The sequence below is a fragment of the Octodon degus genome, unplaced genomic scaffold (genome assembly GCF_000260255.1).
Source record: "Octodon degus isolate 3935 unplaced genomic scaffold, OctDeg1.0 scaffold00026, whole genome shotgun sequence".
In the NCBI taxonomy this organism is placed as follows: Eukaryota; Metazoa; Chordata; class Mammalia; order Rodentia; family Octodontidae; genus Octodon; species Octodon degus.
In genome coordinates, this window is record NW_004524602.1 from 14,030,437 (window position 1) to 14,044,817 (window position 14,381).

At 45.5% G+C, this 14,381-nt stretch overlaps 1 protein-coding gene across 1 annotated transcript in view; it reads left to right on the plus strand.

Annotated features, from left to right (window-relative positions):
• The window catches only part of Vps13c (vacuolar protein sorting 13 homolog C), a 170,179-nt gene that overhangs the window by 29,564 nt on the left and 126,234 nt on the right, over positions 1-14,381 (plus strand). The window contains exons 8-12 of the mRNA XM_023712656.1: positions 3,901-3,960; positions 6,452-6,511; positions 7,250-7,330; positions 9,966-10,023; positions 11,457-11,584. Coding sequence (XP_023568424.1) covers positions 3,901-3,960; positions 6,452-6,511; positions 7,250-7,330; positions 9,966-10,023; positions 11,457-11,584 — 387 coding nt within the window. The remainder of the gene's footprint in view (positions 1-3,900; positions 3,961-6,451; positions 6,512-7,249; positions 7,331-9,965; positions 10,024-11,456; positions 11,585-14,381) is intronic.

Sequence of the window (14,381 nt, forward strand, 5' to 3'; positions counted from 1 at the left end):
CTTGATTTATTTTTTATTTTTTGCATTACTGCAGATCAAACCCACTCTACTGCTGAACTATATATATCCTTAGCCCTCTGAAGGTTTTTTTGAGAGAGACTTTTAAGCCCAAGCAGGACTTGGACCTATGATCCTCCCGCTTTGGCGTCCTGTAGTGCAGGGATTGTAGGCATTTTCTGTGCCTGATTCCTGTACTTACCTTAAATCTGAGATTGATGTTTTTACGCATACACGGCCATGTCTTGTTTTCTGTGTTAGGCTTCTTTCATTGAGTATCCACATATGTAAATGTGATATAAAACCAATAGATGGTGTGCTAAGGCTAATGAAACTTGAAAGAACTAATTTTCTTGTTACACTGACAGAGCAGTTAGCTCGCAGAGTTGATGGAGTAGCCGTGGCAGCGCCAGTCCACAGGGGCTCGCGCCGTTCCCTGGAGCGTGATGCCCTTCTCTTTCCCTCCTACCCAGGGACTGTGTCACCCACGGCTACTTACAGTGTGGGACAGTGTACTTAGCAGAAGCTTCCTCTATGATCAAAAACTTAGCCTGAGTTAATTAAGAACTATTCAGCCAATTTAGTTAAAGTGTAACAGCTATCTTGAGTGGTAAGCTTCCCTGTGTTCAAAAGCTTGAAACAAGCCAGGTGCAAGGGCCCACTGCAGTAATCCGAGCCTGTTGGGACACAGAGCAGGGGGATTCTAGGTTTGAGGTCAGCCTGAGCAATTTAGCAAAATCCTGTGTCCATAAAGATTAAGAAAGGGCTGGGGGTGATAGGTCCGTGGTAGAGTGCTCTTATATTAGAAACCTTAAATTTTATTATTTACCCAGTGAAGTTGAAATCTTATTTCATCCATCTTTTCTAAAAATGAATTTGAGGGCTGGCCAGATAGCTCAGTGGGTTATAGCGCCTGCTTAGGCAGATGCAGGGACTGGGTTCAATTCCCAACGTGCTGTGCTGGCCCCGCGCCCAGGGCGCACTGAGACAGTGATTGAGACTGGGCATGGTGGCGTGCGCCTGCCATCCCAGCCCTTGGAAGGCAGAAAACAGGAGGATCACGATCAGTCCGATCTGTGTAGTGAGACCGTGTACTAAATACATTAAAAAAAAGAATTTGTATTATTTTCTGTACTGGATTTGCCTTAAGTTTGAATTAAAACAGTACTGACCATATGTATATATTTTCGTTTCCTGATTAGTTCTCTGGGGCATAATGCTTTGTAAGGCATGTTTGTAGCTATTATAAGATCTCTATCTTATAGTAGCTTTATATTCTGGCTCTATGGAGTTACTAAAGTGAATTTTGTTACCAGTGTTTTATAGAACTCATTATTTAAGTGCTCATGTTTCTAACAAGCTAAGAAAAATAAAATCTCAATAAGTGAGAGTAAAAGTTTTTTGTTAAAACTATGTGAAGACTTGGGAACCGTCAGACACTGATGGTGCCAAAGTAAGTTATGTGGTGGAAAAGTACGAATGAAGACAGAACTCCCTGATGATAAGAATCGACTCTTAAGAGGAAAGATTCTTGAAAGCTCCATCATTTTAAAGGAATCAAATATGTGGGCTTGGAATTGGATGTATGTATATTCTTTTGTACCAGGAATTGAACTCATGACCCCATGCTTGCAAGGCAGCTGCTATGAGGCTGAGCTAAATCCCCTGCCCCCAGTTGGGCACCTTAACCCAAAGTAGAATCTGCTCAGACAGGTGCCTCAGGTTGCATGCTGATTGTAAAAGTAAACAAAAGACCACTAACAGCATTGCGTTTGACCCGCAGTCCCCCTTCTGATCTGTATCCAAGACATTGAAACCCGTTTCTTAAAGAGATCCTGCAACTCGCGTTATCTCAGCACTATTCACATTAGCCATGGTGTGGAAAAGTGAATGGGTAAAGGAAGCATGGTCCGTCCACACAGCGAAATACCAGTTAGCTTGTGTGTGTGGGGGGTGATTGTCATTGACAGCAGGATAGGTGAAAGTAAATGCCGTCATGTAAGTGAAATAAGCGTGGCCTGGGAGACAGCTGCTGCCTGACCTCACTTACGTGTGAAGTTGGGAGAGCTGAGCTCAGGGCAGGAGGGAAGTGTAAGACGGTTAGCAGCGGTTGGGGCAGGAAGAGGAGGGCTCGGCTGCAGGCTGGCGGTCAGTGAGGGGAGACCGTTCTGGTGACCCTGGCACAGCGTGGTGACGCTGGCTAGTGGCTGTGTGTTACTGGTGGTGTCTGCTTGAGAATTGTGGGTTCTGAATATTATTACAAAGTGGCAGTGACCGTGTGAGAGTGCACGTTTGTTAGGGCCCTGATTTGGTGCTTCCTCAGTGTTTGTGCATTCTGTAAAACACACACATTGCATTTTCACAAATATATATGCAGTCAGTTTGAAAAGTGGCAAAAAATAACCCTGACATATTATTGGATGAAAGCTTCAGTTTGCATGTAAACTAAACTTTTCACTGCTGCCATCTGATTAGAAAGGTCCACGATTTCTCCTTTTAACACAGGACTAGGATAAGTAATTTCAGTCCTCTTTAAATGGGTATCAGTAACAAAAATATATTAAAAAACCTGAAGAACATTATAAAGCACAGTTATTGTAGCTGTAAAGCTGTGAGAAATACAGAAGGTAAGAAATGGGAGGGGCTGGGGAGATGGCTCAGTAGAGTAAGCGCTTGCCTGGCAAGTGCAAGGGCCAGAGTTCAATCCCCGGTTCTGGGGGGAAAAAAAAGTGGGAAAAGTGGCCTGGCACGTGGCGCGTGTGTAACACCAGCACTAGGCAACTGAAGCAGATGGCTTGACACGAGTTTGAGGTCAGCCTGGGCTGCATGATGAGTTTAAGGCCACCCTGAGCTGCATAGTAGGACTTTGTCACATAAAGAAGCCAAAAATAAGGGCAGAATATAATGCTCACTGCTAATGGCAGTAGTTCAGGGATGGGGCCGTGGTAGGGGTGGGGCTATGTTTCATTGCGGTTCCTTCTGGAGTGGCTGCTGGTTGTTGAGCGAGGTGTCTGTAGGGACGAAAAGATGAGTGTAGGGAAGTAGGAAGGTGTTTGGTTATAAATGATCATGTGTGTTAATTACAAATAAAGCCGACAGTGCTTTTCAGCTGAGCCAGAGCAGGCGTGTGTTCTCCTCTTGGGGAGGGTCCTGTGGCAGAGCTCTGGGGTCTTGGACCTTCTTGGGTTATGGAGTGCTGCACGGCTTCCTTCTGCTTTGCCTCTGTTCTATGATGACCAAGTCTCTCTTGTTTTTTGGGAGTGGAACTCGGGGCCGGAGCTTACCAGGCGGGCACTGCGCTGCTGAGCTGCCTCCAGGCCCAGCCGGGTGAGCCTTGAGGACTTGCCTTGCCCCACGGTGGCTCAGATGCTGACGCCGCACCTGCGTGCCTGCGTGCTGCGGGCTAGTCTGAACGCTGTAAATGGAACTTAGGTGTTGAAGTTCAGAAAGAGAACAGGAGTTTAACATTTTGGGTGAAAAGACGGAATTAAGTGTTACAAATGTAGTTTTTTTTTTTTTTTTTTTTTTTTTTTTTTTTTTTAAACAAAGCGTTGTAGAATTGTAAAGGCCTAAAGAGACAATTTGTGTTTCTAAGTGTGAAAATATTAAATGTTATAAAAATGGTTTAGTGGCAGTGTTATCTAGCGTTGTAAAGACTGTCCCTTCTTAGCCCTTGAGAGGATCCTATCTAGCCAGTTACCGAGTCTTCTTAAACTGGAAAAAGCGCCCGAGGTCCAGTGTTGTCCTTAGTGTATGCGGACACCGTGGTCGCGCTGCACCTCCCGGCCTCTTCTCCTCCACATCCTCGCCTCCTGTGACTTCCCTGTGCCTGTGTCCCTGTCGCGAGGGCCGGGCTGGGCTCCCTCACTCGCAGCACTTTCTAACGTCTCTGTTCTTCTGCAGGTCACGGACCCCGAGCGGCCACTCGCTGTCGGCGTCACCCTGGGGGAGCTCAGCCTGCTGGTAATGCTGCCTGAGTTAGGTGGTGGTGGGGCCTCCAGAGCGCAGCTGTGAGCGCCTCAGCGGAGCTGCGCGCAGTCCGTTCTCACTGCAGATAGCTCATACAGTTTTTACATAGTATCTTGCTCCAGTTCTGTAGAAATTCAACATTTTTAGTGATACTGGTATTATGTTGTCATATTTCCATTTGTCTTACAAGTAGATTAAATACCGGTTTTAAAATTTATCTAATTTTAAATACTAAATTTTAAAATTTAATTGCATATCTAAGTATCAAGCAATCTAACAGGAATAAAAACTATCTTACGTATACGTGAAAAGTTGGGTAAAAATATATGTAAAGTGTTCCTTCTTAATATAGGTAAATGGATTTTCTAAATAGTCTGTACGTGTGTATCTATGTAACTTACTTTGGGAGGTATATGAAATGATTCATTGTGATTGGTTAGTTCATAAGTCAGTTTGTTTCTTGAGAAGGATTTCTTTGGGCGGGCTCAGGTTGCCCTCAGGGCGGCTCTGGTAAGGCCTGAGGCGCTGGGGTCGGATGGCGGTAGGCGGTGCCCTGCGCCTGGCCGCGCGTTTGCATAAGCAAGCGCTTACACAACTGAGCTAACCAGCAGGCCCCCAATTTGTTTCTTTGCGAGAGAATTCAGACTTGGGTATTTGTAGGTTGGACTTCGTTTTCTATTTTAGGGCACCTGGGTGGTGGGGAACATTTGCGGGGGCGTGGGAATGAAGACAGACAGCTCCGTCAGGCCTTTTTGTAGAGAAAGGTGTGGCATATCCATTCGGGGTGAGGGGCCGTGAGCAGGGGATCATCCCGGGACTCTGCCGTGTGCTTGGCCGCCTCGGGGACGCGGCAAGAAGCGGCAGAAAGGGGAGGCGGGTCCTGGAGGAGAAGCAGGACGCAGTTACAGAGAACTCTTGACGACACGTACAGAAAAGTAGAGCTGGCTGCGTAAATGTGCTGGAAGAGCACAGCAGCCTAGAAGGGGCTGGAGAACCAGGGGCGGGAGTTGGGGTGCGGACAAGGGCTCCTGTGCGAACCTGCGTCCGGGACGTATTTGAAGTCCATCTGGGGAAGCGTGCCGCACGCACTGCGGGAGGTCGGACTCAGCTCTGAAGGGCAGAGAGAGTTGTTTCAGGAAACGGGCCGACTTGGAGCTCCTGATGACAGAGGGTACAGGAGTCTGCAGCTGTGCGGCCGCAGGAGGCGAGGCAGCTCCTGCGTGTGTGCAGCCTCCCTCGCGGGCGCTGCTGCCGGAGCCTGCGTGTTCTAGAACCCGCCGCTTTCCTCAGCTGTGTTACTCTCTTCTTTGGTTTGGCCTGGTGTGTCTGCTTAAGTTTGAATGTGCTTCCCCGAGACATGACCTTGTCTTTTTCATTCCCTTGCTTTCTTTTCTTTCAAGTCTCCTTGTGGAATTCCCTTTCCCTCTTACACGTTCTCGTTTCCTCCCCGTGCCGGGCGTTGAACCCTGGCCTGCGTGTGCCGGCCTGCGCCGGGGTCCCGCTCTCTCCTTTGTGCCCCTGGACCTCCGGCACACTGCTTATCATGTTGGTCTCCTGCTGCTGCTCACAGATAGGGTGGCCGCTGCCTTCTAGGGTTTCTGTGAGTGCTACATGGCGGGTGGTGTAAAGTGCTGGCACGTTGTCTGCCTTGATTATCTCCTGTGTCAGCCGCCGCCGCAGAGGCCGTGCGGCGGCAGCAGCAGCCCTCTCGCCTGTTGGGTCCATCCCATTCCTCTTCCACCTTTTCAGCTGCAGTCTAACCTTTAAAGTCCTCCTCCTGCCTCTAACCAGGTTCTCTGTCCCCAGACTCCTTTTCCCCTCCCTGGCGTCCCTTCCTTTGCTCTCTGCACCAATGTCTCTCTCCTAATCCTGCTCCCAGCAGTCGAATATGTTCATGCCTCCTCTTACAACACAGTTCAGTAAGCCTCTCCTCGTGTCCCCAGTGCTCTCAGGCTCTGACGCTGCTGCCTTTTCTCTCTTTCCCAGCCAGACTTCAGCGCCTCCCACCTCTGCTCTCTCTGGGTCCCCAGCTCCCACTTGCCCCCACCCCTTTCGCTCTTGTCCTGTTACGTGGGTTTCCAGCTGAGCATCATTTGCGCTGCCGTCCTTCGGGGAGCGTGGCCCTCCTGTCATTTCCATACCCTTCTGGTTTACTTGCTACTTTATTTTTAAATTTTTTTTATGTTATTGCTACTTTTTAGAAGTGTATATGTACTTTCGATAGAATACAGGCAGGTTCTGTGTTTCTGCTCCTACCCAGTTCTTTCTACCATTCACACATGATTTCCTAAATGGATGAACTCGGTTATGTTGTTTCATTGTACCTTTGATTTTGCCATAGAAATACATAAAGAATCAAGTAACGTTAGCCAGCAGCAGCTAGATGAGTTTCCTTCATGTGTTGTTTTATTCCTGCTTGCAGATGCTCAAGTGCTGTTGTATGATATACAGATCGCATTTACAGTTACTTTCCTGTTTCTTTTAGACTACAAATGAGCACTGGACTCCTTGCATATTGAATGAAACAGAAAAAATTATATACAAGGTATTGTATTGTTGTTATTAGAGTAAAATCTTGTGTTTCCTAAGGACAAGCACTCACCGTATTTTCTTGATGAAAGGTGGAGTGGCATGTGCCGACTGCGAGTTCAGTCCAGAGTCTCGCACTGGCTCTGTTCCTACCGTGTGCCTCGGAAGTTTAGGTTTTTCACCTATCATGTGAAGAAACAGGATGAAATATTTTCTAAATGGTTTTTATGCAGCATTTGGTAGTGGAAATACTATTAGATTTTGTAGGAAAAGTATTCTTTGGTTAAGTGATGCTGCTAATAAGCTCTCTTTAATCAACTAGGTGTGTTTCATTTCATTGCAAGCCACAGGGCTTCATGATACTTTAAATATACTGATAAAGGCAGCGAAGTTCCCGCTGGAATGTTTTTTTAGTGTTAGCGTTCCTCACCTTGTTGGTCAGAGAGCTGCTGGCGTCTGCGGAGGGGTCGCTTCCGTGTCCCCAGCAAAGCCTTTACTGTGTCTGTTAAATGCTGAATTCCCAGTCAGTTTGAAAGTTGAATGAATCTCTTAGAAATCGAGTTCCTAGACACACAATTTAGCAAATACTGAACTTAGTAATAGAGTCTGGGAATGTGTTTTCCTTTAATTTTGCATAATTTTCTTTAAAAGCTCAGGGTGGCAGTTGAGTAATCTTGGGGTAGTGAGTGTGAGATTAGCCTTTTTCCAGAGTATTGCTTTATCATTCGTGTGTGTTCATTCTTCTCTTTTGCAGCTTATACGGCTTGATAGTCTCAGTGCGTACTGGAATGTGAACTGCCGCCTGTCCTACCAAGGGTCCCGGGAACAGATCTTGGTAATTTTGGAACAGCCAGCTCCCTTCCTCCCTAACTGTGTTCTACACCAGAAGCCCTCAGTGAGGACAAGCCACGGTCCTTCGTGTAACTTGTGTGTCACTAAACTTGAAGTGTGAAAAACAGTTGTGAGATCTATAGGTCTTCAAGACAGTGTTGGATTTCAATGTTTTTGTAAAGTCATTCACTAGCCAGTGACATAAGACCCTCTAAGAGCTAAAACTTTACCTTTGGGTTTTTATACTCATTATGATGTTGCTCGGATGAGATCCTAGTATTTTATTGGAGAGTGATTCTGAGCATTGTGTGGAAAGTTAGTATCTTTCAGATGCAAAGTATGTGTCTTTGGCAAGTTTTAAGCATTTGTGATGATGATTGTCTGACTAGTGTAAGATTAACTGAGCTTAAAATAGCCACTTGTTTCGATTTTAGCCATATTAGTGGGTTATAACAGATGCCATTTTGGTTTTAACAGATGCCATTTTGGTTTTAGTTGGTATTCCCTGTAGGCTCATGTTGTTTATGCATCTTTTACGCACTTATTTTCCCTGTGGAATTTGTATGTGCCAGTGTGCTAGTTTACGTTCCAGTGCTAGGCTAATCTGAATGTTGCTTTAATTCAAGAAGAAAGGAAGGACAGTTGAATTTTCTGGATTGGATAAATGTTAATGTTCTATCTCATTTGTTAGGGTACTGTGATAAAGTTTATCATTTAATTTTTTGTTAATGCACTACCTTATCATTTATTTAAAATTCTTAACAATCAAAAAGACACTTAGAAAAATGAAAAGGCAAGTTGTGGATTAAGGAAAAATACTCCTGTGACATTCAACAAAGGATCTATATCTGAAATATGTAAAGAATTCTTATAACTTAATAAAACAACCCATCAAGAAAATAGGGAGGAGATTTGAACAAACACAACACCAGCAAGATGCACTAGGGTGAAAACATGAAAATATGGGCACAGGTCTGGGCTCCTTGGCCCACACGAGCGGGGCCGGGCGAGCCGTGCTCATCCCCTGGAACGTTTGCGCGTGGCTGGTGAGAATGCCAGGTTTGTAGTCACTTTGCAAACTAGCCTGGCAGTTTCTTGCAACCAGTGTTAAACCAAGTGTTTGTCTTCCTAAGTATCCACAAGAGAAGAGAATTCTATCCACATAAACACAGGCAGATGTTCAGGGTAGCTTTCCTCCTAAGAGTACCAATTTCAAGTAACCCAGCTGCCTGTTAGTGGGTGAGCGATGGGTTACATCCAATGAAAGGGAAAGAGCGAGTGCTGCAGCCGTGTGGGGCAGTGTTAGAGAAGCTGCCGCCTGCAGGGACACGGGCCGCGCTTCTCAGGAGTAGCACAGAATGCAGATCATCTGTAGAGCAGAGCGATTCGGGGAGACTAGAAGATGGTGGCGGGAAAAACAAACCTAGGGAGATGGCTGCATTCGTTCTCCACCGCAGCAGTAAGGCCACGAGTGGACTCAACGTCGTAGTGCACCAGACTCTTCACTTTGCATATGTTCCTTTTTTTTTTTTGACAGTCTCACTGTGTTGTCCATTCTACCCTCGAGTTTACTATGTAGCCCAGGCTAGGCCCAGACTCAGGGTGCGCCTCCTGCCTCAGCCCCCAAGTGCTGGCCTTGCAGGCGTGTGCCACCACACCTGGCTAACGTGTATTGAGTTGTGCCTCAAAACGAGGCTCTGTGGCAGTATGAAGCCACGACCAAGTGTGTGGTCCAGCTCTTTTATTTCTGAGTATACGCACAAAGGCATTGAAAGTAGCAGTCAAACAATATTTGTACACCAGTGTTCAGAGCAACAGATAATTTTCCTCTGACTAGAAATTTGTAGACATGTATGTGTATATAGGTTTCTTTTAGACTAAGTCAGAAGGTTGGTGAGGTGGTGCACACCTGTAATCCCAGCATTCTGGAGTCTCAGGCAGGAGGATTATTATGAGTTCAGGGGCAGCTTGAGGGTACATAGTGAGCTCAAGAGCAGCTGAGGCCACATCGTGAGACCCAGCCCTCCCACCCAACCAAGAGAGAAAGGTGACATGGCCATGTTCATAGATACGTAATGTTTTAAAAAATTACCAGCTTCTATGCCTTTAGTATGCTGAAGAAATGCAGCTATAAATAATATTAGTGTATTTTTCCTATGAACTAATAAGTTACAAAGAGAGGACTAAAATAATGATGTAAGAATCAATTTTATTTAGAGTCAGGGTCTCACTCAGGCTGGCCTTGAGTTACTTTATAGCCCAGGCTGGTCTCAAACTCTGAATGATCCACCTGCCTCAGCTTCCTGAGTGCTGGGGTTGGACATGCGCCACCATGCCGAGCTTTTTTGTTTTGTATATGTGGCCAAATGTTTTTGCAGCTTTTCTTTTCTCTTTTCTTTCCTTTCCTCTACTCTCCTTTCCTTTTTCTTTCCATCTTTGTCTTTGTTTTCGTCTTCGTCTTTTCTCTCTCTCTCTCTCTCTCTCTCTCTCTCTCTCTCTCTCTCTCTCTCTCTCTTTGGTGGGGAAATACCAACTCAGGACCTTATGCATACCCAGCAGGCATTTGTACCTCTGAACTATATCCTCAGCCCTTGCATTTTTTTTTTTCTATTCTCATAAAATTTAAATATTTTCTTTAGGATCAACTGAAAAATGAAATTCTTACAAGTACAAATAGATCCCCAAACCATCAATACAGTAAGTACTAATTTTATTTCATGTTAGAGGAAGAAAATTGGAATGAAATATTTTACTGTACTTCCTAAGTTACTTGGACAAAAAGCAAACACGAGTTCTGTATCTTAGTTTCCTTGGTAGAGTGCTGCGTGGGAGTAGACCCTGAGGCGTGTGTGCTGGAGGGGCAGGGAGGAGGGCCACGAGGGGTCTGCTCCTTCGCCTCTGTATTTTCTTTGTAGCTTGATATTGTATTCATTTTGGGACTTAGGTTTTATTTTTCTTTTTCTGAAATAACCAAATCTCTGAGGTTAGGGTATTAAACATTCCTCGCCTGCGCTGCTGTTTTTCTTGTAAGGTAAATAGCCACTCTAGACATTTTAAGAGCTTCTCTTGCTTTTGCTGCCTCACCTTTATTTTAAAAGTAGATTGTTAGTTTGTGCTCATGTTGTTCTGTACTGCACCATACCTGTATCTGAGCAACTACTTTGAAGTTAACGACATACAATAGATTAATCATTGTTCATTTCCTACTATCTTGTTTTGGAATTCAGTATTTTTTTTTTCTCTTTAAAATAAAACACATAATAGATCGTGAATAAAGCAGTCTACGTGAATAAAGCAGTCTACTCCGTCAGTTTCATTCTAAAGAGCCTGTCGCTGCGCTCTGGCTGTTGTGTCCCCTTGGGGTTGGCCCCTCTGTGCCCTTGCGGTCTAGCATTAGCCCGGCCCCTTGGCCCCTTCCTCCTGCGCTGAGCTGCCACACGCTGCTTGTCGCGTGCTCCCATCCGCAGGCTGCGCGGGCGAGCGCCTGGCTTACTGGTGAAAGAGCTGATGCAAGCGCTCTGCAGCTCTGCTCTCAGGCCTTTCCACTTAGAAGTTATAGAGCTGTTAACGTTGTTTTATAATTCTCAGCAAATGATAAAATATCATGACTTATGTAGTTGACATAGTCGCAGCTTTGCCCTGTGGTCTTTCCTGATACACACTTTTCCTCAGCCTAAAGATTATTTAGTTTATTGTAAAATCACACCTCTTATGCGAATTTTACAAAACAAAATTGGTGATCATTTTTTTAGGAATTAAATTTAGTCATGATTCTGTTCCTAAATTGTAGCAATGATTAAATAATAATTATATTTTATTTTCTTTTATTAGTGTTTTTAATATGAAGTGCCTTGTATAACGGGAGAGAAACCTCCTCTTATTTATCATTTATACAGACTGTCAAGAGCTGAGCTAGATTGCGTTTCGTACATTTCCTACCTGAAGGGCAGGATTCCAGTCTGCGTATTAGCAGTACAAAGATGAAGAGTTACTTTCCGTATTTTTAGTAGTGATTTTGTTTTGTATGTTTCTAATCACTTGACTTTCCGGGTAATAGTTTCCATAATTATTCGTGTTATTCACACGTACGAGCACATGAACACACCAGACCTCTTCCTGTGTGGTGTCAGTTTTCCAGCCCGTGTCAGCCTCTGCGAAGCTCTACATGAATCCTCACGCGGAAGCCGAGCTCCAGACGCCCAAGCTAGACTGGAGCCTGGAAGTGCAGAACGTCGCCCTGGAGCTGAGCAGGCCTCAGGTGAGGGACGTGGGGCAGCTGTGGCGCGGTTCTGCCTGGCTTGTGGCCCCTGCCCCTTTCTGATGAGTCCTTGGGAAGTCTGCGCTTTTCATTTATTTTATGGAGATTTGACTTTTTAAATAACCTTTTTATTTTGAAAGAAAAGAAATTTCAATCTTAATTCTTTCTTTTTGGGTGATTTTTTTTTTTAATCTGATTTTCAATGGTGTAGAATCTTATCAAGCTATAGTAATATTATTTTCATTTAATAATTTTTGGTGGGAAATTTTAATGTTTTGTAAATTTTTTTGGTTGAACTGTTTTTTTAGGAGAGGTTTATTTTTTGTTTTTGATGCTGAGGACCGAACCCAGGGCTTCTAGCTTGCTAGGTGTCTTAGTTACTTTTCACTTGCTGCTGAGACAAATACCCAACACTCAAAATGAAGGAAGGAAAGGTTTATTTAGCTCATCGTTTGTGGAGGGCTTAGTCCATAGTCCTCTGGCTTCAAAGCAAATAACAGCAGTTCACAGGGGCAGAAAACAATGAGGAGCAGAGGAGGAGCAGCTGGGACATCCATCAGGCCTCTCCCTTCTATGCTGACTGTGGAGACCGGCGGCTCCAAAGCTCCTCCAAGGTGGTGGGGCTGCCAAGATCAAGCTCCTCCGAAGACTGGGACTTCTCCATGGAAGTGGGGCAGGGCGTCAGGAAACCAGGCAGGGCCTTTTCCTGCCTTTCTCAGTTCCTGGGCCCTGCCCTCCTGCCCGGCTAGGCCCCCATGCTGAGAACTGCCCAGCTGATTCAGCCAAGTTGACACACTGTATCAGCTAACACAGTCCACCCCTTGTCAACTTGCCAACTAGACATACTTCTTTAAGCCAATTTCCAGGTAAACAGACATGCTTAAACATTTTACAACTTGAACATTGTATAACATTAGAACCATGACATGTTACCCCTGGCCCTCCAAAGACTCATTCAGAACCCTTTATGCAAAAGACATTTTAGTCCATCTGTTAAGAGTTGCCAAAGTCCTACCAGTTTCAGCAACACTGAAAAGTCAAAGTCCCAAGCTTCCAACCTCTTAGGTAAACTCTTAGCTGTGAGCCCCTCTACAAATGAAAAGTTAAACGCTTACAACATTCAAAGGCATAATATAAGCACTGCCATTCCAAAAAGTATACACAGCTGGATACAAACAGTTGGGACCAAAACAGGTCCAAAGTCCAGAGTGGCAAATGTTAAGTCCTGTAGTTCCCTGTGGACCATCCAAAGCACCCTGTAATGAGTTGTGAGCTCCAAAAGCCTTATGTGGCTCCACCCCTGTGGCACTTCTGCTGGTAGCTCCTACAGCTTTTCTCTCAGGCCTGCTTTGCTCCCTTTTTGCAGCTTTTCTTAGACCATCCACATTCCTGGCTTTTTCAAACTTCTGAGGTTTCCACTGAGTAGGCTTCTCATTCACAGCTTCACACACTGCCCTCTCGGGCACACTGCCTGGCCTCCCAGGCCTTCTTCTCAAATCTGGGCGGAAGCCTTCTGAATCTCAGAACACCTGCATTCTGCGTGCGCCTACAACCAAAGGCACGTGGATGATGCCAAGGGCTGCCGCCAGCTGGAGCAGTAACCAGGATTTCCTCTCTTGCCTGTAGAGGTCGAGTGCCTGGATGGCTGAGCACTCTGACCGTGATTTGGAGGAATGATTTCTCCGTGCTGGCGCCATTCTGGAACCTGGTGTGGCCGCTGCCACCATTCTGGAACATGGGGCTCTGTGGCTTTTTCCTCAAAGTAAAGTCATCACCCTTGTGATTCTGAGGCTGCAAAGGGCACGAACATGCCACCTTCTGTGATGTCCTCAGGACGTCTTTTCTATTCTTTTGTTCCTTCTCAGCAAGGAGATCCTCTCAGCTCTGTCTTCACAGTCCACAGCCTTTATGGCCAAACTTGCAACATTTTAAATCATCCTTTTGGGCTCTTTGCTCTTCATTCTTAACACAAATCTGGCCAAAAGCCCTCAACAACAACCACGCCACTGCCCCAATATTTGGCTGCTTTAAACTTTCTTTTTCAAGATTAACTAGTCCACTGTGCTTAATTTCAGTCTCAGGCAAAGTCTCTGGACAAAGTTTTTGCCAATCTGTAACCCAAATAAATCATTTGCAGTCCAGCAACCAATGCTGTCCTCCTTCCCAGCAGAAACCTCCCCAGCCTGGTCTTTACAGTCAGGCTTCTTATCCGCATTCTGGTCTGAGCTGTGGCCAGAAGCTCCCAAACAGAACAGCAGAAGCTGTTCAGCACTTCGTGTGTAGGTGACATCTCTGAACCTTTCCTATCTTCCCATAAGCCATTCCCAAAAGCTTGTAATCCACATGGTCAGGTTTAGCCACAGCAACCACATGATCAGGTTTAGCCACAGCAACCGCCCCACTCCTTGGATACCAAATTCTGTCGTGGTTACTTTGTGGTTACTTTTTACGCGTTGCTGGGACAAATACCTGACACTCAAAATGAAGGAAGGAAAGGTTTATTCTGGAGGGTTTAGTCCATATTCCGGCAGAAAACTTATGAAGAGCAGAGGAGGAGCAGCAGCTGCGGCGCCCATCAGGCCTCTCTCTTCCTGTCTGCACTGCCTGTGAGGACCAGTGCTCCACAGTGAAGATCCGAGCTCCTCCAAAGTGCGGGCTAGGCCCCGGTGCTGAGATCTGCCCCAGCTGAGTCAGCCAAGTTGACACAGTGTGTCAGCTAACACACTAGGCAAGCATTCTGCTGCTGAGCCAAATCCCCAGCCTGGGAAATTTTAATGTGTTTCTTTTTTTTTTTTTT